Source organism: Rhinoraja longicauda, chromosome 24 (genome assembly GCF_053455715.1).
Source record: "Rhinoraja longicauda isolate Sanriku21f chromosome 24, sRhiLon1.1, whole genome shotgun sequence".
Taxonomy (NCBI): Eukaryota; Metazoa; Chordata; class Chondrichthyes; order Rajiformes; family Arhynchobatidae; genus Rhinoraja; species Rhinoraja longicauda.
This window is the reverse complement of record NC_135976.1, coordinates 3,633,605-3,656,785: the sequence shown is the minus strand read 5'-3', so window position 1 is coordinate 3,656,785 and position 23,181 is coordinate 3,633,605. Positions and strand designations below refer to the sequence as shown.

The window sequence follows — 23,181 nt, the reverse complement described above, 5'->3', positions numbered from 1 at the left end:
CCCCACCGTTACTCTCCCCCACTCCCCTTTCCCTACCAGCCCCCCCCCCCTGTCGTGCCGGCGAAAAGCACTTACCGAAAAGCACTTAGCGATGGACTTAGGATGCTACATTGTTGCGAAAAGCACTTACAGATCGCTGTGAGAAGCACTGAAAATGTTGCGAAAAAACATTCGCAACCTACATTTGCCTACATTACAACCTACATTATTGAACCTACATTTTTAAAGTAGTATTTATTTATTGCAAGTCACTTAACATACACAGATCAGCATGGGGCCCCTGGGCAAGTGCCCATCAGGCCCATGCGTTAAGACGGCCCTGCATTCGGGGGATATCCACACGATGGGTTTCACAGTGAGAATGTGCAAACCCCACAGCAACCGCGGTCAGCATCAAACCCGGGTCATTGGCGCCGTGATAACGGCTCTACCAGCGATGCCGATTTGCAAGCAAGGATGAGTATTTGGAAAAAAAGACACGAAGTACTGGAATTACTCAGCGGGTCAGGCGGCATCTCTGAAGAATAGGGATAGGGCGATGTTTCCGGTCAGGAGCCTTGTAACCAGCATCTGCAGTTCCCCGTTTCCAAGTATTTGTTGGACCAGAACTCAACAGAAGGCAGACACGAAATGCTGGAGTAACTCAGCGGGACAGGCAGGAATGGTTCACGTTTCGGGTTGAGAGCCTTCTTCAGACTGAGAGTCAGGGAAGAATGAGACTAGAGAAATGGAAGGGCAAGGTGTGAAAAGGACAGATAAAGCAGACAAGGCTCAAGGAGAATGGTTGAGGGGAAAATGGTAAGGAGGCATACAAACTGTAAAATTAATCAGGACAGTGAAACTAGTAGGAGAACGAAGGTATTTATTTCACAGGCAGCATCTCAGGAGAGAAGGAATGGGTGACGTTTTGTGTCGAGACCCTTCTTCAGACAGAAGACAAGGCTCAAGGAAAAGGAGAAGGACAAGGGACAGACTGAAGAAGGGTCTCGACCCGAAACGTCATCCATTCCTTCTCTCCTGAGATGCTGCCTGACCGAAGGGTCTCGACCCGAAACGTCACCCATTCCTTCTCTCCCGAGATGCTGCCTGACCTGCTGAGTTACTCCAGCATTTTGTGAATAAATCGAAATGCTGCCTGACCTGCTGAGTTAATCCAGCATTTTGTGAAATAAATACCTTCGATTTGTACCAGCATCTGCAGTTATTTTCTTACAGTAGGAGAACAAGGGCGGAGGAGGGACAAAGAGAGAGAGGGAAAGCGAGGGTTACTTGAAGTTAGAGATGTCAATGTTAATACCACTGGGGTGTAAGCTGCCCAAGCGAAATACGAGGTGCTGTTCCTCTGGTTTGCGATGGGCCTCACTTTGACAGTGGAGGAGGCTCAGGACAGAAAGGTCAGTCCGGGAATGGGAGGGGGAGGTAAAGGCAAGTTTTGTAAAGTGTAAAGTGTTTGGCAACCAGGAGACCAGGGAGGCCGAGGCGGGTGTTTCAGTGAATATTTCTAAGTATTTGTTGGACCAGGACCAGCAGATCCTCCATCTTGTATACTCTGGAATTTGGAAGGATGAGAGGGGATCTTATCGAAACATATAAGATTATTAAGGGGTTGGACACGTTAGAGGCAGGAAACATGTTCCCAATGTTGGGGGAGTCCAGAACAAGGGGCCACAGTTTAAGAATTAGGGGTAGGCCATTTAGAACGGAGATGAGGAAAAACCTTTTCAGTCAGAGAGTTGTAAATCTGTGGAATTCTCTGCCTCAGAAGGCAGTGGAGGCCAATTCTCTGAATGCTTTCAAGAGAGAGGTAGATAGAGTTTTTAAGGATAGCGGAGTCAGGGGGTATGGGGAGAAGGCAGGAACGGGGTACTGATTAAGAATGATCAGCTATGGTAGTTTATTTTATTTTTTGTTGTTGTTTTTTTTCTGAAGAAGGGTCTCGACCCGAAACGTCACCCATTCCTTCTCTCCTGAGATGGTGCCTGACCTGCTGAGTTACTCCAGCATTTTGTGAATAAATACCTTCGAGAATGACCAGCCATGATCACATTGAATGGCGGTGCTGGCTCGAAGGGCCGAATGGCCTACTCCTGCACCTATTGTCTATTGTCTATCTCCACCTCCTTGCTGGACCATTGGGGCAGGGGGCGGGGTCACAATAGAGGGGCGGAGTCACAACAAGGGGCTGGGTCACAACGGTTGGCAGGTTCACAACAGTGGGCGGGGTCACAACAGGGGAACGGGGTCACAACAGTGGGCGGGGTCACAACAGGGGGCAGGGTCACAACAGGGGGCGGGGTCACAAGTCAAAAGTCACCTGTCAAAAGTCCTTGAAAAGGCAATTCTAAACCAATTAGGTTTCAGAGCCCACCACAGCACAGAGTCTGCCTTGTTGAAGGTACACAACGACCTGCTTCTCACCATCGACACCGGCGACTGTGCAATCCTGCTCCTTCTCGACCTCAGCGCAGCGTTCGATACAGTGGACCACACCATCCTTATTCACCGTCTCCGGTACGCGGTTGGCATTGATGGCACTGCCCTGAGCTGGTTCGCTTCGTACCTCAAAGATAGGAGTTTCACCATCAACATAGGCAGTTATTCCTCTGCTCCAGCTAGCCTCTCCTGCGGAGTTCCACAAGGCTCCATCCTAGGCCCCATTCTCTTCTCTCTATACATGCTCCCCCTTGGCCAAATCATTCAAAGGCACGGCATTTCTTTCCACTGCTATGCCGATGACACTCTTTATCTCCCCCTGAAACCCAACAACCAGTCAAATTTAAACAGCCTCTTACACTGCCTTGAGGACATAAAATGTTGGATGGCACAGAACTTCCTCGAATTAAATGAGAGCAAGTCTGAGGTCATCCTATTCGGCCCCCCCGACTCCATCAAATCGATAGCAGGCAGTCTTGGAAGCCTATCCTGCCTAGTCAAACCGCATGTCAAAAACCTCGGCATGATATTTGACTCTGCATTAAAATTTGATAAGCAAGTCAACGCTGTGGTAAAAGCCAGCTTCTTCCAACTTCGTACCATAGCTAAAATCAAACCTTTCCTCCAATTCGACGACACAGAAAAAATCATTCACGCTTTCATTTCCTCCCGCCTAGACTACTGCAACTCCCTATACACTGGGATCAGCCAATCTTCCCTGTCCCGCCTGCAACTGGTCCAAAACGCCGCAGCGAGACTCCTGACGGGTACCCGTAAAAGGGACCACATCACCCCGATTCTGGCCTCTCTCCACTGGCTCCCTGTACGGTACAGAATCAACTTCAAGCTCCTCCTATTCACGTATAAAGCCCTAAATGGACATCCCCCCCCCTACATCAAAAATCTTCTAACCCACCTCTCTAACTCCAGGTCCCTCAGGTCGGCCGACTTGGGGCTACTCACTATCCCGCGGTCTAGGCTTAAGCTCAGGGGTGACTGCGCTTTTGCGGTTGCAGCTCCTAGACTGTGGAACAGCATCCCTCTCCCCATCAGAACTGCCACCTCCATCGACTCCTTTAAGTCCAGGCTCAAAACCTACTTCTACTCCCTAGCGTTTGAGGCTCATTGAGGAGGCGCTGTGAACTGTTTGCGTGCTACTGTATGTTTCATTTTTTTCCTTAGTACCTAATCAGATGTACAGCACTTTGGTCAACGTGGGTTGTTTTTAAATGTGCTATACAAATAAAATTGACTTGACTTGACAACGTCACAACAGTGGGGCGGGGTCACAACAGTGGGGCGGGGTCACAACAGGGGGCGGGGTCACAACAGTGGGGCGGGGTCACAACAGTGGGGCGGGGTCACAACAGGGGCGGGGTCACAACGGTGGGCGGGTTCACAACAGTGGGCGTGTTCACAACAGTGGGCGGGGTCACAACAGGGGGCAGGATCACAACGGTGGGCGGGTTCACAACAGTGGACGGGGTCACAATAGTGGACGGGGTCACAACAGGGGAGCGGGGTCACAACAGTGGGCGGGGTCACAACAGGGGGCAGGGTCACAACGTGGGCGGGTTCACAACAGTGGGCGGGGGTCAAAACAGGGGAGCGCTGTCACAACAGGGGGCGGGGTCACAACAGTGGGCGGGGTCCCAACAGGGGGCGGGGTTACAACAGGGGCAGGGTCACAACAGGGGGCGGGGTCACAACAGTGGTCGGGTTCACAACAGTGGGCGGGTTCACAACAGGGGGGCGGGGCACGATAGTGGGCGGGTCCCAATAGTGGGCGGGGTCACAACAGGGGACGGGGCCACAACAGGGGGCGTAGTCACAACAGGGGGCGTAGTCACAACAGGGGGCGGGGTCACAACAGGAGGCTGGGCCACGATAGGGGCGGGCTCATAACAAGGGGCGGGGTCACAACAAGGGCGGGGCTTAGAAGAGACGCGCCCCACTGAAACTGCATGCTGATTGGCTGCCTGCTTGTCGTCGCGCCCCGCCCCCTTGCGTGTAGACGTCATCGGCGACGGAGGAGCTGACAGGGAGAGCGCGAGCGGCGGCCGGGCGGTCACCGGCCACTCGGACTCGGCCGAGAGAGCGGGGCCCACGGAGAGCGGCAGCCGGTTACCTCAACCACCGGGGCTCGGTGTCGAGAGCGGGCCTCACGGAGAGCGGCAGTCGGTCACCACAACCACCGGAGCTCGGTGTTGAGAGCGGGGCCCAGGGCCAGCGGCGGCGAGGGGCCCAGCGGACCGGGAGCCCCGGGGGCGCGCTGCCTGTGATGAGGACCCGGTGACCCGGCCCCGAGGCCAAGCCCCGCCATGTCCAAGTCGTTGCGCCGGAGACGGCACTGGCTGAGCCGGGCTCAGGAGGCGGCCGTGGCCGGGGAAGCGCTACAGCTGGGCGGCGGGGCGGAATTCGGGCAGTTCCCGGTGCTGGCCGCGGCTCCCGGCGACGCCGATCCCGGCCCGTGTGCCGGCGACATCGTGCTGGAGGTGAACGGCACCCCGGTCAGCGGCCTCACCCGCCGCGATGTGCGCGCCGTCGTCAGCCACTTCCCGCAGCCCGTCCGGGTGCGCACCGTGCGGCCAGGTGAGTGAGTGAGTGGCCGGGCCCGGCCCGGGACAGGGCAAGACCCTATGAGGAGGTGGGTGTACAGGGAGAACAAGACCCCACAGAGGGTGGGTGTACAGGGAGGAACAAGACCCTGCCGGGATGATGGGACCAAAGCCCTACATTTTGGGAGGGGGTTGTATTACCCTTCAAGGGTGGGGGGCACAAGACCCAAGTGGGAGGGCAAGACCCGAGCGGACAGGGGGTGCGTGACCATGCCGGGAGGGTGGTGGTTTGGGATGGACGATGGCTGGGTGACATGTCATTGGGATCGAGTGGATCCGTGGTATTGTGCAATTCAGTGATTTACACTGTAACAGTGTTGCCCTTTAAGAATTTCGAGGCGGGTTCTTTGTGTATAGGTTAATATGGAGTTGTGGTTTAAATTATTTGTCAGGTTAGTTAGAATCATTGTGGTGGAATAACTATTTATCCTAGTCATAACGGTGAATCCTTTAGATCAGTATTGAAGAATGACTTTCCAGCATCAACAGAGTGAGGGTCTTGCAAAAATGGAGAGATGAAATGCTGTGTTTACATAATCTTATACATTTCGATAAGATCCCCTCTCATCCTTCGAAATTCCAGTTTATACAAGCCTAATCGCTCCAGTCTTTCAATATATGACAGTCCCGCCATTCTGGCACCCATTTATCCCCACACATTGCTTTCTGTCTGCCAACCAATTTTCTATCCATGTCAGTACCCTACCCCCAATACCATGTGCTCTAATTCTGCCCACTAATCTCCTATGTGGGACCTTGTCGAAGGATTTCTGAAAGTCGAGGTACACCACATCCCCTGTCAATTTTCCAAGTTACATCCTCAAAAGTTCCAGAAGATTAGTCAAGCATGATTTCCCCTTCGTAAATCCATGCTGACTCGGAACGATCGTGTTACTGCTATCCAAATGCTCCGCAATTTCGTCTTTTATAATTGACTCCAGCATCTTCCCCACCACTGATGTCAGACTAACTGGTCTATAATTTCCTGTTTGTTCTCTCCCTCCTTTCTTAAAAAGTGGGATAACATTAGCTACCCTCCAATCCACAGGAACTGATCCTAAATCTATAGAACATTGGAAAATGATCACCAATGCGTCCACAATTTCTAGAGCCACCTCCTTAAGTACCAGAGGAGGACAAAGGGCTTAATTAGGAAAGGGAAAATAGATTATGAGGGAAAACTGACAAGGAACATAAAAACAGACTGCAAAAGCTTTTATAGATATGTCAAGAGAAAAAGATTAGTTAAGGCAAATGTAGGTCCCTTGCAGTCGGAAACAGGTGAATTGATCATAGGGAACAAGGAGATGGCAGACCAATTGAACAAATACTTTGGTTCTGTCTTCACTAAGGAAGACATAAACCGTCTGCCGGAAATAGCGGGGGACCGGTGGTCTAATGAGATGGAGGAACTGAGGGAAATCCAGGTTAGTCGGGAAGTGGTGTTAGGTAAATTAAATGGATTAAAGGCAGATAAATCCCCAGGGCCAGATAGGCTGCATCCCAGAGTGCTTAAGGAAGTAGCCTCAGAAATAGTGGATACATTAGCGATAATTTTTCAAAACTCTTTAGATTCTGGAGTAGTTCCTGAGGACTGGAGGGTAGCTAATGTAACCCCACTTTTTAAAAAGGGAGGGAGAGAGAAAACGGGGAATTATAGACCAGTTAGCCTAACATCGGTAGTGGGGAAAATGTTAGAGTCAGTTATTAAAGATGTGATAGCATCACATTTGGAAAGTGGTGAAATCATCGGACAAAGTCAGCATGGATTTACCAAAGGCAAATCATGTCTGACGAATCTTATAGAATTTTTCGAGGATGTAACTAGTAGAGTGGATAAGGGAGAACCAGTCGATGTGTTATATCTGGACTTTCAGAAGGCCTTCGACAAGGTCCCACATAGGAGATTGGTGTACAAACTTAAAGCACACGGTATTGAGGGTTCAGTTTTGAGGTGGATAGAAAATTGGTTGGCGGACAGGAAGCAAAGAGTAGGAATAAACGGGTCCTTTTCGGAATGGCAGGCAGTGACTAATGGGGTACCGCAAGACTCAGTGCTGGGACCCCAGTTATTTACAGTGTATATTAATGATTTGGACGAGGGAATTGAATGCAACATCTCTAAGTTTGCGGATGACACGAAGCTGGGTGGCAGTGTTAGCTGCGAGGAGGATGCTAGGAGGCTGCAGAGTGACTTGGATAGATTAGGCGAGTGGGCAAATGCGTGGCAGATGCAATATAATGTGGATAAATGTGAGGTTATCCACTTTGGCGGCAAGAACAGGAAAGCAGAGTATTACCTGAATGGTGACCGATTGGGAGAAGGGGAGATGCAACGTGACCTGGGTGTCATGGTGCACCAGTCATTGAAAGCAAGCATGCAGGTGCAGCAGGCAGTGAAGAAAGCGAATGGTATGTTGGCATTCATAGCAAGAGGATTTGAGTTTAGGAGCAGGGAGGTTCTGCTGCAGTTGTACAGGGCCTTGGTGAGACCGCACCTGGAGTATTGTGTGCAGTTTTGGTCTCCTAACCTGGGGAAAGACGTTCTTGCCTTAGAGGGAGTACAGAGAAGGTTCACCAGATTAATCCCTGGGATGGCGGGACTTGCATATGAGGAAAGACTGGATAGACTGGGCTTGTACTCGCTGGAATTTAGAAGACTGAGGGGGATCTTATAGAAACATATAAAATTCTTAAGGGGTTGGAGAGGCTAGATGCGGGAAGATTGTTCCCGATGTTGGGGGAGTCCAGAACCAGGGGTCACAGCTTAAGGATAAGGGGGAAGTCTTTTAGGACCGAGATGAGAAAACATTTCTTCACACAGAGAGTGGTGAGTCTGTGGAATTCTCTGCCACAGAAGGTAGTTGAGGCCAGTTCATTGGCTATATTTAAGAGGGAGTTAGTTAGATGTGGCCCTTTTTGCTAAAGGGATCAGGGGGTATGGAGAGAAGGCAGGTACAGGCTACAGAGCTGGATGATCAGCCATGATCATATTGAATGGCGGTGCAGGCTCGAAGGGCCGAATGGCCTACTCCTGCACCTATTTTCTATGTTTATATGTTTACCATGGGATGCAGACCATCAGGCCCTGGGGATTTATCAGCCTTCAGTCCACTCAGTCTACCCAACACCATTTCCTGACTAATGTGAATCTCCTTCATTTCCTCCGTCACCCTAGGATCTCTGGCCACTAGAACATCTGGGAGATTGTTTGTATCTTCCTTAGTGATGACAGATCCAAAGTACCGGTTCAACTCGTCTGCCATTTCCTTGTTCCCATAATAAATTCCGCTGCTTCTGTCTTCAAGGGACCCACATTTACCGTGACTAATTTTTTTCTTCTTCCTCTACCTAAAAAAGCTTTTACTATCCTCCTTTATATTATTGGCTAGTTTACCCTCGTACCTCATCTTTTCTCCCCGTATTGCCTTTTTAGTTAAGAGTCCCAATCCTCTGGCTTCCCACTCTTCTTTGCTATGTTATACTTCTCTTTTATTTTTATGCTGGACTTGACTTCCCTTGTCAGCCACGGGTGCTTCTTATTCCCCTTAGAATCTTTCCTCCTCTTTGGGATAAATTGATCCTGCAACTTTTGCATTATTCCCAAGAATACCTACCATTGCTGTTCCACCGTCTTCCCTGCTAGGGCCTCCTTCCAGTCAAATCTGGCCAGCTCCTGCCTCATGCCTCTGTAATCCCCTTTGCTACACTGTAATACTGACACTTCCGATTTTCCCTTATCCCTCTCAATTTGTAGAGTAAAACGTATAATATTATGGTCACTGCCTCCTAATGGCTCTTTTACTTTGAGTCACCTTATCAGATCAGGTTCATTACACATAAGAGCTATCAAAGTGTTTGATTTATCTACTTGGGCTCATTTGCTTTTGACATTGTCTTGGGCTTTTAATTTGTTTCCTTTTTTAAACACTATTTTTGGTTAGCCCTGGTTTGTTTTTGGGGCCCTCTGTGAATTTGGTAACTGTGTCTTGAATCTGACTGGTGCTGCCAGCTGTTTTAGTGACATGCAGGATTTGATGGTATTGATGCTGTGTATTGAACGGCAACTAGGTAAAGGTGAAGGGTCTGATCGTGATTGAGAACATGCGCACAGAGACTTGTCACAGGACAATGGCTACTGAATCCATCAATGGTACACGGCAACAGTGATTTGTTGCTTTGCAGGACATCGATTTGGATATTGAGTAGTTTCTTAATTATGTAGATAGATTGAAAAGAGTGTCAAGAAGATTCATAAGTGTATTCCTAGACTGGAAAGCTTGAGTTGGAAAGAGTCTAGATAGACTGGGTCTATTCTCATTGTAACGCAGGATGTTGAGGGGTGACCTTATCTAGTGTGTAAAATCGTGAGGTACACGGATAAGCTGAATGGTCGTATTCATTTAGGGTAGGGATGTCTAAAACTAGATGGCATGGACCTAAGATGCAAGGGGAAGGATTTAAAAGGGACATGAGGGGTAACTATTTTCATACAGAGGGTGTTGAGTATATGGAACATGTAGCCAGAAGAAGCTGTGGAGGTAAGTATTATTAAAATGCTTAACGACATTTAGTCAAGACAAAAGAACAGAAAAATGTTGGTAAATGTTTTTGCACTGAGTAGTTTGAGTCTAGAATGCATTCCCAGGTTCCGTTGTAATGTTGAAATGTTGTAATGTTGAAAAGATAGCTGGATAAGTACTTGAAATGGGAGGTTTTGCAGGCCTGGAGAAAGAGGGTAGAAAATTGGGATTAACAGGATTGTACTTGGATGAAATCAAAGGATTGGATGGTCTTCTGTTCTCTAGTTATTCTTTGATCTGGTTGAGAAATAATCAAGTCACTGTTTTATGGATGGTAAAGAGATTGTATAATGTTGACTAAGGTCAGTTGTTTTGTCTTGTCCAAAATAGTAAAACCAGGAAATGTGGCCTGTGGTTGAGTGATTTCAAAACAGGCCTGAGGAAACCATACTTAGAGGGAGTCACAACAAAATGCAGATGCTGGAATCATGAGCAAAACACAAAGTGCTTGAGTAACTCAGCAGGTCAAGCAGCATCTCCGGAGGACATAGATCAGCAGCATTTCAGGCAACAGTACGGGGGAGAAAACTAGAAAAGTGAGGACAGGATAGAGCCTGGCAGATGGGTGGACAAAGACCAGAGATGACAAGGTGACAATAGTGTCAAATAAGGAGGGAAATGTAAAGTCTGAGGGAAGGCTACAGGTGGAAGAAGATTGGGGTGGGGAGAAGAGGGGAGTGATAATGAGAGAAATGGGTGCGCACTGGGGTGGGGCCACCGGAAAGAGAGCGAGGGGGATGAGGGTGCGACATCCAAAGCACCAAGGCAAATCCCTTGCATGTATACGTACTTGGCTAATAAAATTTATTCTATTCAATTCAATGTTCATAGCGTTGGGCCACCCAGTGGAATATGAGGTACTGTTCCTCCTGTTTTCCTCCTCACCCCAGCAGTGGAGGGGGCCAGGACAGAAAGGTTGGTATGGGAAGGGGAGTTGATCCTGCAGGTCTTGATGAACCGAGCGTAAGTGTTACATAAAATGGTCGTCTAGTCTATGATCGGTCTTGCCAATGTAGCGGAGGCCACATTTCCCTTTGCGCCCTCCTTTACATTACCACGCACTTACTAGGTGACCGTTTTGCAAAACATGTGCTTGGTCCGCTGAGGCCTGCTGGGATCATCCGGTTGCTAATCATTTTAACGCCTCTTCCCATTCCCATACTGATCTTTCTGTCCTGGCCTCCATTGCCAGAGTGAGGCCACAGGAAAACTGGAGGAACTGTACTCGCATTCCCCTTTGTAAACTTCTAAGCATGAACATTGAATTCTCCAATTTTTTTCCTGTGTTCCACCCCTGGTCGCACCCATTTGTCCCGCTATCCTTCCCCTCTTTCCCCTTCCTTTATTCCTCGCCCCCTTCCATCTATAACTCTCTCTGGATTTACCTTTCACTCCCCTTCTCTCCTTGTCAGTCATCCTTTTGTCTCATTTTCCTCTCTAGCCTTTGTCCATGGTGCCAATGAAACCCCTCTCCCATGTATCCACCTATCATTAGTCAAACTTGAACCTACCTCACCTCTTTTCCAGCTTTCTCACCTGTATTACAATCAGCCCGAAGAAGGGTCCTGACCTGAGACTTTGCCTATCCATTTGCACCACATATGCTTCCTGGCCTGCTGAGTTGCTCCAGCACTTTGTGTTTTGTTAAATAGTGAGATAGGCCAAGCTCTGGAACAGATCATTTTGGGAGATGGTGGAAACTGTTGCTGTTGATCCATTCAGCAGCAGATTGGAGGGATGTCTTTTTTAAATCAGTTTTTGAGAAATAACCTGAATGTAGTGTGTTTGGGACAAACCTGAATTCTGGGCATAATATAGCATCTCCCGTTGGGGGGGGGGGGGGGGGTAGGGGTAGTCACCTGATAGAGGGGGCATAGCCTTTCCCTGTAGCTCAGGCCTTCATGTCCTGGCAACATCCTTGTAAACCTTCTTGCGTAAAACTCTCCAAAACTGGGTTTATCCCCTGAACCTGTTTTACACTAATTGATAGAGATTGACTATGATTAGTTAACTCTATATTTTGTGACTGCCTGAATAGTTGATATATACTTTTCCTGATTACCTTCTGAAATTTTGATCTAGCTTCTTTCAGCTCATCTCCTGAGACTGAATTTATTGAAGTTTGTATCAGTGCTAAGATTCCTAATTAGCCTATCAGGATGTTCACTGTATCATATCAGAACTTGTTTAACGTTGACTCTTCAGAATAGATTAATTAGACTGCTGTTAAGAACTAAGTATTTTCCATTATACTTCCCACGTGGGCCCAATCCACCGGCCGAACAATGCGCGCCGCCGCCGTCCAGAACAACGACCGAAGACTGGAACGTGCTCCATTAGGCCCGACTCGCCCCACAGACCTCCCAGGGGGTTGTGGTAAAGCCGGGCGACAAGGCCTGTCTGGGCCGAACGAGCCTTAGCGGTGGCGGCGATGGGAGCCTCTGTGGGGGGGCGTGGCAGCGGCAGTGTGGGCCTTGGTGGCAATGGGAGCCTCGGTAGTGGTGGGGCCTCACGGTCGATGTGCGTGAGGGCGGAAGGGAAGATAGTGGGGGGACCGCCGTGAAGAACAATGGGGACCTGGCATAGGGAGACTGCAGTGAAGAACGATGGGGACCTGGCGTGAGGGGACCACCGTGAAGAACAATGGGGACCCAACGTGGAGATACCGCCATGAAGAACAATGGGGACCCAACGTGGGGGGGACCGCCGTGAGAAACAGTGGGAGAAGAAAGGGGGACCCTGTGTGGGGGTGGGGGGCACTCTAGTTTGGAACCCTCTGTCCAGGGATAAGTCTGTGTTTGTTCATTTGTTGAAGGCGCTGTGCACAGGGCAGCCAGCCAGCAGTCGCTTGTCTTTTTTATTTTGTTTTTACTTTTCATTTCAATTTTTTGTACCTTGTGTGTTGTGATTATCGGCAGACCAATTTCCCTGCCGGGGATGAATAAAGTCTTATCGTATTGTATTATAACCATCTGTGTTATGAAGCTGAAGTGACTCGCCTTTACACAGAGCTGATGGCTGTTACTGTGTTAGGATTTGACCTCTCCCTTGGGTTATGTGCTGAAGTCTCTCAAAATACTTTTCAAAGCACTCCTTATAGGTTAACATTTCTGGGTAGTATCAGGAAGACATCTGAGCTGCTGACTTTTGGGTGAGATGTTAAATTGAGGCCCATCTGTCCTTGCCTCCTGGCCAGTAATTATGTTTTCAATCAAACATTTCTCAAGTGGATTGTATTGTTTATTGGCATGTCGCTGTTTGTGGAAGCCCATCGTGTGTGAATTAACTGTTGTGTTTCTTGCAGTCAGAAGTATGGTTCATGAAGTGTAAAGTTTTTTATAAATGTTCAGAAGGGAATAGTGGTTTGATATACGGGAACTGTGTCATTGTGGTTTAAGGGCACAGGGAAGAGGTTCTACTGGGATGCGGAGCATAATTGGGATTCTGGATCCTAGAGCTAAAATTCCATGTAAAGTAATCTTCATTCACAGTTGAGCATAATTTATTTTGGTGTGCAGATGCTGGATGGCACAGTGTTAATCACCTTTATGAGTGTACACTCTCAACTCATGCAGTTAATAAAACAAAAGTAATTATCCATTCCATGGTGTGTGGAGACAATGATGTACTTAAGGCACTGGTAAATGGGACTCCTGAGATTTGTATTTTAATCCAGATACCTAATTATGAACATTGCAGCCAGCAATACGAAAGGATATGAAACACTAGTTCATTGTCAGGAGGCGCATAGTATTCCCTTGTGTACCAGGAAATAATGTGTGAAAGGAGATTGACTGCCTGAATATATGGAAGGTAGAGATAATCTGCTGTGATCCTGAAAAACAATAGTGGACATTTGGAGCTGTGGTCTAAAGTTATGAATTATGACAGTAGAGCTGGTAAAAGGATGTGGATTAAGGAGTTTAAAAGAAACACGAGTCAAGAGAAAGGAAAAAGGTCTTATAATCTGGATTATAAATGTATTCTTATAATCTGAAATGACCTACCAGTAAGGGCAAAAGTAATTGGAAAAATATACCTATATGGCAAATGGTCAGGGAAAGAGTAGGGATCATATAGCACTCATAGACCAAGTGGACCCGTTGGGCCCAAACCACTCCTGCATTGGTGCAGCACCCCTCCCTTCTCCCCCCCTTCCCCTCCCCCTCCCCTTCCCCCTTCCCTCCCCCTCCCCTTCCCCCCTCCCTCCCCCTCCCCTCCTTTTAAAGTTTAAAATGTGAATTGGGTCCAAACCTCTCCTGCATTAGTGCAGCACCCTCTCCTCCTCCCCTCCCCCCCCCCACTCCATCCCCCTCAACCCCCTTATCCTCCCCCTCCCTCCACCCACCTCCCCCTTCCACTCCCCCTACTCCATCCCCCTCATCCCCCCTCCCTCCACCCCTCCCTCCTAAGGAGATAGATTTAAACTTTAAAATGTGAATAACTTTAAAAATATAACACCGATTTGAATGAAACTTCTTCCATTAGCACCAAAGGGACGACGGTGAGTAAGTCGGGCCTAAAATTGTCATGCTATCGTGTACCGTTTTGGCTGTAGTTCAGGCACAAACAAACAAACAAACGAGAGTGTTAGTATATAACATATCTGGTAGATCAAAAATGGCTTCTTCTGCTTTATCAAATGTACTGGGTATTTGCATAAAATTTCCTTGATGGTTTATCGGCATTTGCTTCTAGCTGAGCTTTGTAATGAAGGCCTGTAAATCAGGTTGCCCAAATTCTTTCTCTGCCTCAGTGCAGAGTATTTACCAAACAAACGGGTCAAAGCGCTGGAATAACTCGGCATGGTCAGGCGGCATCTCTTGAGAACATGTATCGTGATATTTCTGGTTGGAATCCTCCTTCAGACTGAGACTCTTCAGAGAGATAACGCAGTGTCCGCACGAGAAGCTTCACAGTTTGGTGGTTATCTAAATGTTTCTAGTCTATGCCCTTAGTTGATCTTGTTATGATTGGCTTACAATGGGTTTATTGCAACCCTTTGCTATGGAGGAAGGATTGGGCAGAAGATTTTCCTGGACTTCTGCTTATGAAATTAATGCTTATTGAAGAAACCTGCTCATGGAAATTAGAATAGTGTTTGTCTTATTTTTTGTCATATACATCCAAAAAGTGGACACTTGGAGGCACGGTGGCGCAGTTGTAGAGTTGCTGCCTTGCAGCACCGGAGACCCGGGTTCGATCCCGACTACGGGTGCTGTCTGTACGGAGTTTGTACGTTCTCCCCGTGACCGCATAGGTTTTCTCCGAGATCTTTGGTTTCCTTCCACATTCCAAAGACATACAGGTATGTAGTTAAATTGGCTTGGTAAATGTAAAAATTGTCCCGTGTGTGTGGGATAGTGTTAATGTGCGGGGATCGCTAGTTGGTGTGGACCCGGTGGGCCGATGGACCTGTTTCCGCGCTGTATCTCTAAACAAAACTTGGTATGGTTGCCTGTGGAATTGATGAGAGCGGCGAAAATGTTATTTTCAGAACATGTAGGAGAGAGATGAAAGTAATTTTCACAAGTTAAGAATTTCCTCTCTTTCATTGTGGATGCAAAAATGTTATGAAATTCAGGCATATTCAAATAACGTGTTGGTTTATATTGTCATCTTTACTGCGATACAGTGAAAGCGTTTGGTTTGCATGCAGTCCAGTCAGATCATACATGAGTGCAATAAAGCTACACACAAGTACAGCAGATAGTACAAAGAGGAAAATAACCAGAGTGCAATATACAGTGTTACAGCTCAGGAGAAGTTAAAATCTTTTTAAAATAAAGTGCAAGGCCACAATGAGTGAGGTTGTTAGACTGGGGCTACACCCGTGACTTGGAGGCCTGTTTAGTCATCTGATAACAGTGGGGAAGAAGCTGTTCCTAAATCTGCTGGTCCATCTTTTCAAGTTTTTATATCTTTTGCCCGTCGACAGACGGAGTGAGCGGAATGTGAGTGGTCCTAGATTATGTTGGCTGCTTTCCAGAGGCAGCATGAGATGCACCATAATCCCATCCAAACTGCTGGATCTAGGAATCAGTACCCCATCTGCCACTGGATTGTCAACTTAAAGATCCTTAGACCACAATCAATGAGGATAGTTGATAACACCTCCTCCACATTACTTCTTCTGCAAGGGCATGTTCTCAGTCCCCTACTATACTCCCTATACACTCCCAATTGTGCGGCCAAATTCGGCTCTAACTCCATCTACAAGCTTGCAGATGATACAACTATGTTCGGCCAGATCATGAACAAAAATGAGACAAAGTACAGGAAGGAGATAAAGAACGTAGTAACATGGTTTCAGCACAACAACCTTTCTCTCAATGTCAGCAAGAAAAAGGAGCTAGTTTTTGACTTCAGGATGTGCGGAGTGCATGCTCCAAACAGCATCGGTGGTGGTGGTGGAAATGATTGAGAGCTTCAAGTTCATTGGCGTTAATATTTGCACCGCTTTGTCATGGATCAACGACACTGAAGTCATAGTCAAGAAAGCACACTTCAAAGGTTGAGGAAATTCACCATGAATCCAATGACTTTTACAAATTTCTACAGACGCACCATAGAAAGCATATTGCCAGGTTGCATCACAGTTTAGTTTGGGAATAGCTCAAGACTGCAAGAAATTGTGGAGAGTTGTGGATGTGGCCCAGTCCATCACACAGACCAGACTCCATCTACACTTCACGATGCTTCGAGACAGCAGCTAATGTAAAGACATTATCCCACCCCTTCTCTGTGCTCCCATCGGGTAGAAGATGCAGAAGCTTGAAAGCACACACCACCAGACTCGGGAACAGTTTTTCTCCCTTTGTTTTCAGTCTTCTGAAAGGTACATCCAGAGCTCCCTTCTATCTGTGGATGTTTGATTTTGTCTGGTGCTCTGCCACGCTGAGAACTATATTCTGCACTCTGTATCTTTGCCTTTGCATTATCTATTGTACTTGAGTGGGAGTTGACTGCACGTATGTATTGTATTTTTTGATCTGAGTGGATAACATGCAAAACTATGGGGGGTGGCTACGCTGGATTCGATTGGGTTGTATCCACAGTTCTCTGCAATTTCATGTGGTCTTGGACAGACAGAACAGTTGCTCAACCAAGTTATGATACATCCTGATAGGGTGCTTTCTACGGTATATCTGTAAAAATTGATAAGGGTCATGGTGACATGCCAGATTTTCTTCGTGTTCTGCCGAAGTAGAAACATTAGTGTGCTTTTTTAGGCTGGAACGTCAACGTGTTTGGACCAGGACAGCTCATGGGTGATATTTACTCCTGGGACTTTGAAGCTCTCCATCTCCATTCAGCATTGCTGACTTCAGCATGTGTTCCACCTTGCTTTCCGAAGTCAATTGTGAATGACTCTTGTTAATAGTAAGACCAGGCAAATGTCAATTTTGGCACAATATTTTTTATCTTTCTGCAGGATCTGTTATCTGGTTCATTCTGGCCCTTTTATTTCCTACTTTGATTGCAGAACAATCTAGTTAGTCATAGAGCCGGAGTGATACAGCGTGGAATTAGACACTTTGGCAAAAACTGGCCGCACCGGCCAACATGTCCCATCTACACTAGTCCCATCTGCCTGCGTTTGGTCCATATCCCTCCAAACCTGTCCTATCCATGTACCTGTCCAACTGTTTCTTAAACGTTGCGATAGTCCCTGCCTTAATTCTGGCAGCTTGTTCCAAGCCCTCCACCCTTTGTGTGAAAGTTTCCTATTAAATCTTTCCCCCTTCACCTTGAACCTATGTTCTCTGGAATTCAAGGCTCAAGTTGCAACTCAAGGCTATGTTTTCTCCAGCTACCCTCCTGCCTCTAATCCAGCTCACAGCTTTTAAGAGAAGCCTCTGACCCAGAAAGTGAGAAATGTGCAACTGCTCCCACAAGGAGTGGCTGAAGTGAGGAGCACAACTTTCATTGATGGGAGGGTGAAAAGGTACACTCCTTGAGTGAAGCAATGTTGAAGGATATGCAGGTGGGGGGTGACTAAAACACTGACCTGGTCCAGTTGGGCTGAATCACCTGTTTTTCTTTCCAGCAGAAGACTTTCTATATTTTTTACTTAACAAAAAGCAAATGCACGCTGAAAAACATCTCATTGACAGATGTGGGTTTAGACCCCGGGCTAATCTAGTTTAAACTAGATTATTTATACATTTTCTTCTCCCTGTGGATCTCCCCAAATATTCCCCGATCTTGGAGGAGGAGTTGGGAGATTGCCAGATGCGAGAGGGCTTAGCTTCTACCGTTGGGGAGCGGTATCATGCTGAATTAATCTTTCACTGTGATATGGAGACATTTTTGCTGAGTGCTGAGGATTTCTTTCCTCCTTCCAAAATGAAACGAGAGCAGAGTAATTCTTGATAGTAACCTGGCAACTGGTGATTAACGCTTGCCAGATTAGTTTAGATTTTAGCCTTGTTTTAAATGGGTAATATTGCCATTAAAAGCAAATGTTTTCCAGACATTTATCTGCTATTAACGAGAAGAAGTGGCTGTAATATTTGATGATGCTTTTTGAAGCAAGCATTCACATTTGAGACATAAGTAGTATAAGAAAATAACTGCAGATGCTGGTACATATCGAAGGTATTTATTCACAAAATGCTGGAGTAACTCAGCAGGTCAGGCAGCATCTTGGGAGAGAAGGAATGGCTGACGTTTCGGTCGAGACCCTTCTTCAGACTGATGTCAGGGGGGCGGGGCAAAGGAAGGATATAGGTGGAGACAGGAAGATAGAGGGAGATCTGGGAAGGAGGGGAAGAGAGGGACAGAGGAACTATCTAAAGTTGGAGAAGTCGATATTCATACCACTGGGCTGCAAACTGCCCAGGCGAAATATGAGGTGCTGTTCCTCCAATTTCCGGTGGGCCTCACTATGGCACTGGAGGAGGCCCGTGACAGAAAGGTCAGACTGGGAATGGGAGGGGGAGTTGAAGTGCTCGGTCACCAGGAGATCAGTTTGGTCAATGTGGACCGAGCGCAGGTGTTCAGCGAAGCGATCGCCGAGCCTGCGCTTGGTTTCTTTGAGACTATGTGGTGTGAGCATGTTCACTTCTATGGCATGGTTTGAAGGTTGAAGACCATCACGGCTGTGCTACATTGGAGGATTGTTGCTCTAGGAAGATGTCCAGTAATACTGTCCATTTCTGTAGGCCTTTCAGACCCACTCTGTGCTTTTTGTAGAACCTATCTCAAGGGCACATTGTTATTATGAAGTATCAGACAGTTGTTTGCTTAAGAGAGTTTGCTTTGTGGATCATGCTTTTTGGCTCATCATCCTGAAGAATTAGTGTTGTTGAATTGGATAGGTTTCCACTCGACTTCCTGTATCGTTCAGCCCATTCGCATATTGGTTTACGCTCCCGAATAAAGTTCCCAATTCTCCCCCCTGAAGAGAGATGTGAAGGCAACCTAGGAGCTCTCTAAGCAATCATTGTGTTTGAGGATAGCTGTATGCCATATGACTTTACAACTGGATGAGGAATATTAAGACTGCGGGTCTCGGCTTGATTTGGATTGAAGTAATAGGTATGAAGTTGACCAATGTGAGGCAGGAAGAACATTCCTTTTAAAAAAAAGTTGTCCTTGTTTTAAATTATTAATAAGCTCTCTTCCCACCAGACGGAACAAGGATAGATCTCCCTGGGTTTCAGCCCACCAGCCTCCTAATCAAACACATTGCTTTCTACATCCTTGCCACCTTCAATGTGACCCCACCACCAGAAGTACATTCCCACCAATACCCATTACCATTTTCCATGGAGAACACCACTCCCTCTGCAACTCCTTGGTTTGCTCATTCCTCCCCACCCGAAATGCACCCTCCCCCAGTGCATTTATCTGTGTTACCGCAGGAGATGTAACACCTTTCTCAGTTCCATCCAGGGACTTCTCCGACCCTTCCAAATGAGAGAGCTCCACGTGCACCTTATCGATCCTTGTGTATTTCATTCAGTGCTCCTGATGTGTTCTCCTTTACACCTGCAAGACTAAGTGTATATTGACTTTTCTGACTTTGATCTTCTCCATTGCCAGAATGTGGCTGCACGGAAGCATCAGGATTAGCATCTCCTAGTCCACTTGAGTAGATTACAACCCAATGATACGAAAATTGAATTCTCCAATTTCAAGTCATACTTCTCTCTCTCTTTACTCTGCCACCCTGTGCACATACATTTCTTCCATCACCTCAAAGTTATCTTGCTTGTTTCCCCTCTGTATGGACATCTCCCATCTCAGAATCGCTTATTCCCTTTTGTTCCCCCCTCTTCCCCTCTTCCATCCTCCTTCACCCATATGGCACCCTTTGGTTTTACATTTCACGCCTCCTCTTCTCTCCTCACCTGATACTCTTTTGTATCATTTTCACCAATAGCATTAGTCACTTGCTCCACTCATCTGCCAAAAACCCATTCTCACCTGCATCCACCTATCACTTGCCAGACTTTGCTCTGCCCTCACTTCGTTTTCCCAGATTGATGAAATGTCATCTGGCCATTCCCTACACAGACGCTTCCTGACGCACAGAGTTCCTGCAACACTGTGTTTTGCTCAAGATTCCAGCATCTGCACTTCCTTGAAGTGTTGATATGGTGCTGATCAAGTGTGTTGCTTTGTCTATAGAGCATGCAGTCATTGATAAATTACCTATCTGGTAATACCCTATGCTGCTTAGTAACACAGAGGGAAAATTGGAAAAATTGGCCCCATCGTAAAGAGAATCCACTCGTCACTGAAGAACATTCTGTGACTGCTACAATTGATTGTTCCCCTTAATAGGATGACATTTATGGTTACTGTTTCCAACTTTTCTTCGTTTATCTAGAAGTTGTACTAAATACAACTATAGCTGATGTGATCAGGATTTGTAGTATTGTATTCTGTACTTGTATCAGCAGAACAGATTTGTTTGTTGTGTACCAGCACAAGTAGCGTTCAATATCGATGGGAACTTTGTGTTCAAATTGATGGCCTTCAGTCTGCAGAACGGTCCTAATCCAAATGGTCGCTTGTCCATTCGCTTCCCTGATGCTGTCTGACCCGCTGAATTCCTCTAGCACTTGATGCTTTGGCGAAGGCTTTGGCTTCCAATTAGGCTCTGGCAGCACTTCAGAGAGTGCATATATTGACTGTTGTTTTGAACCATTCTAAAAATGAAAGCCACTATCAATGTAAATTATTTAATCCCAGTTGGTCTCATTACTGATGTTTAATTATTGATGCTCTTCAATTGCATCCTCTCAAACTGCCTCAATCAAAGAGCTTGCACAATCATTGAACGTGCTGTCCTGTCCTTTGTGCATTGTTGGATTTATGGGTGCAGGCAAAGAAAGTGGAGATGTGAAACTGTACTTCAGCATATTGCCAGCATCTACTGTGGAGGGAATGTCCTAATATTTTGCTTTAAAGGAAAATAGATTCCAGGAGAGAAACTGACTTGTTTCCAAATCGGGAGCTGTTTTGTAGCTGCCCAACAGTGCTTGCTGGGCAACTATATTGAATGTCTAGAGATTCTGCTAGAAGGTAAAGCAATCTTGGATAGCAATTAGTCATTGAAACAGCAAAGTGATCAGATCAATAAAAAGCAACCTGCCAGTTGTACAGAAATGCAGGACAATCAACAATTCAGAACTGTGAGCCACTCCCATATAACTGGGAGTCAAATCAATGTTCAATTCATATTATTTAGGAAAGGTTAGATTATAATAAATAGCACCAAGATTAGGCCGTTTGGTCTTTTGAGCCGACAATACCATTCTTCAAGATCGTAACTGAACTTTTATCTTGTTGTGTAGATCACTTAATTTAGCCTTTTATGTGGTGTTAGAACATATAACAGTAGAGCACAAGAACAGACAGCACAGTGGCGCAGCAGCAGAGTTGCTGCCTTCCACTTCCCAGAGATCCAGGTTCCATGCTGACTACGGGTGCGGAGTGTACGAAGCTTGTACTTTCTCCCTGTTACTGTGTGGGTTTTCTCCAGGTTCTCAGTTTCCTCCCACATCCAAAATACGTGCAGGTTTGTAGGTTAATTGGCTTCTGTAAATTGCCCCTGGTTTATAGGATAACAGAACTAATGTACGGGTAATCGTTAGTCAGCACGGACCTGATGAGCAGAAGAGCCTGTTTCCACGCTGTGTCTCCAAACTCTAAAAGAACAGACACTTTTGCCCGCAACGTCTGTGCCGACCGTGATGCCAAGACCTTCACTATCTACCTGCACATAACCCATATCTCTCCATTCCCTGCATATCCACATACCTATATAAAAGTTTTTTAAATGGCGCTCACGTATTTGCTTCAACCACCAGCAGCGGGTTCCAGACACTCACCATCCTCTGTGTAAAATCAAAACTTGCCCCGCCCATCTCCTTTACCCTTTGCCCCTCTCACCTTAAAGCTATGCCCTCTATTGTTTTATTTTTCCATCCTGGGTAAAGGATTCTGACTGACAACCCTCTCTATACCTCATGTTGTGAGTTCTCACTGTACCCGCTGCATTCTTTATGAAAGGGCAATTTGTAATTCTCCAAATGAAACTAGTCTTGTATGAGAATTGACTATTTCCACATGTTTATTCAGACATTTTAAAGGTGGCCAGTCCATGGGTGTATTTGCCTTAAACTGATGCAATGAACATCATCTGCCCTATTATTTTTCCAGAAGGCTTGGTTTCAAATTTTGATTCTGTTAGTTACCTTGGGGCAGGTGCTTTACGACCTTATATAATTGCAAGTTTTAAAAACTGTTCAAAAGCTTGCTATAATTCCATGCAATAGAGCTATTCAAGAAGCAATGTACTTTTTTTAGCTGGATATTAATGCTGGCATTGATTTTCCTACATAGTATTCCATTTTGAGTCACAATGTGTTACTGATGGATTTTTCAGCTAAGTGGGTTGCTTTATAGCTGATCTCTGCTGCAAGATGGTTACTGAATCATATGCTAAGATTGTGCGAAAGGAATTTTAATTTTATCACTGGAACACTTGGATTAGCAATCAGCCATTGTTTGTTTCAATGAATCTGCACTGAAGGTTGGTTAGGTTTTTAGAACAGGCCCTTCAGCCCATAATGTTTGTTGCTTGATCTATCTACTGGGAGCTAGAGCACATGCATTTTATAGCCTGCCTAACTAGGTGGTAAGTGAGCACAGCCTAACACAGAAGGTACTGAATTGTCCGAGTTGACATATTACTGGCACTAGAGATGTGTTGCTGAAGTGAGGATTGTTATTAATTTTTGTGTAGCCTTGAGTTAATGCCTCCTAGCAGGAATACTAATACCTAAAGCAGCATATTTAACTGGTTTGAACATTAGCCAGCTTGATGACACTTTAACAACTCCTCAGCACTGCCACCCTAACAGGGAAGTATCCCTCCAAAACAACTCTGGCCTAAAGGTAACACAGTTGTCAAGGATGTGGTATGTTTGTCTGTGGGAAGTGTTAAATGAGTTGTTCCAAACATCAGCCTATGCAGAGCCTGTTCATTACATTGTACCTTGGGGTTTCCTATGTTAATGAAAATCTGC

At 46.4% G+C, this 23,181-nt stretch overlaps 1 protein-coding gene across 3 annotated transcripts in view; it reads left to right on the top strand.

The window, feature by feature from the left end:
* The first annotated feature begins 4,459 nt into the window (after positions 1-4,459).
* The window catches only part of LOC144605384 (membrane-associated guanylate kinase, WW and PDZ domain-containing protein 3-like), a 133,572-nt gene continuing 114,850 nt past the window's right edge, over positions 4,460-23,181 (top strand). For all 3 annotated transcript variants that reach the window (XM_078420549.1, XM_078420548.1, XM_078420550.1), the window contains exon 1: positions 4,460-5,025. In XM_078420549.1, coding sequence (XP_078276675.1) covers positions 4,755-5,025 — 271 coding nt within the window. In that variant the 5' untranslated portion in view covers positions 4,460-4,754. The remainder of the gene's footprint in view (positions 5,026-23,181) is intronic.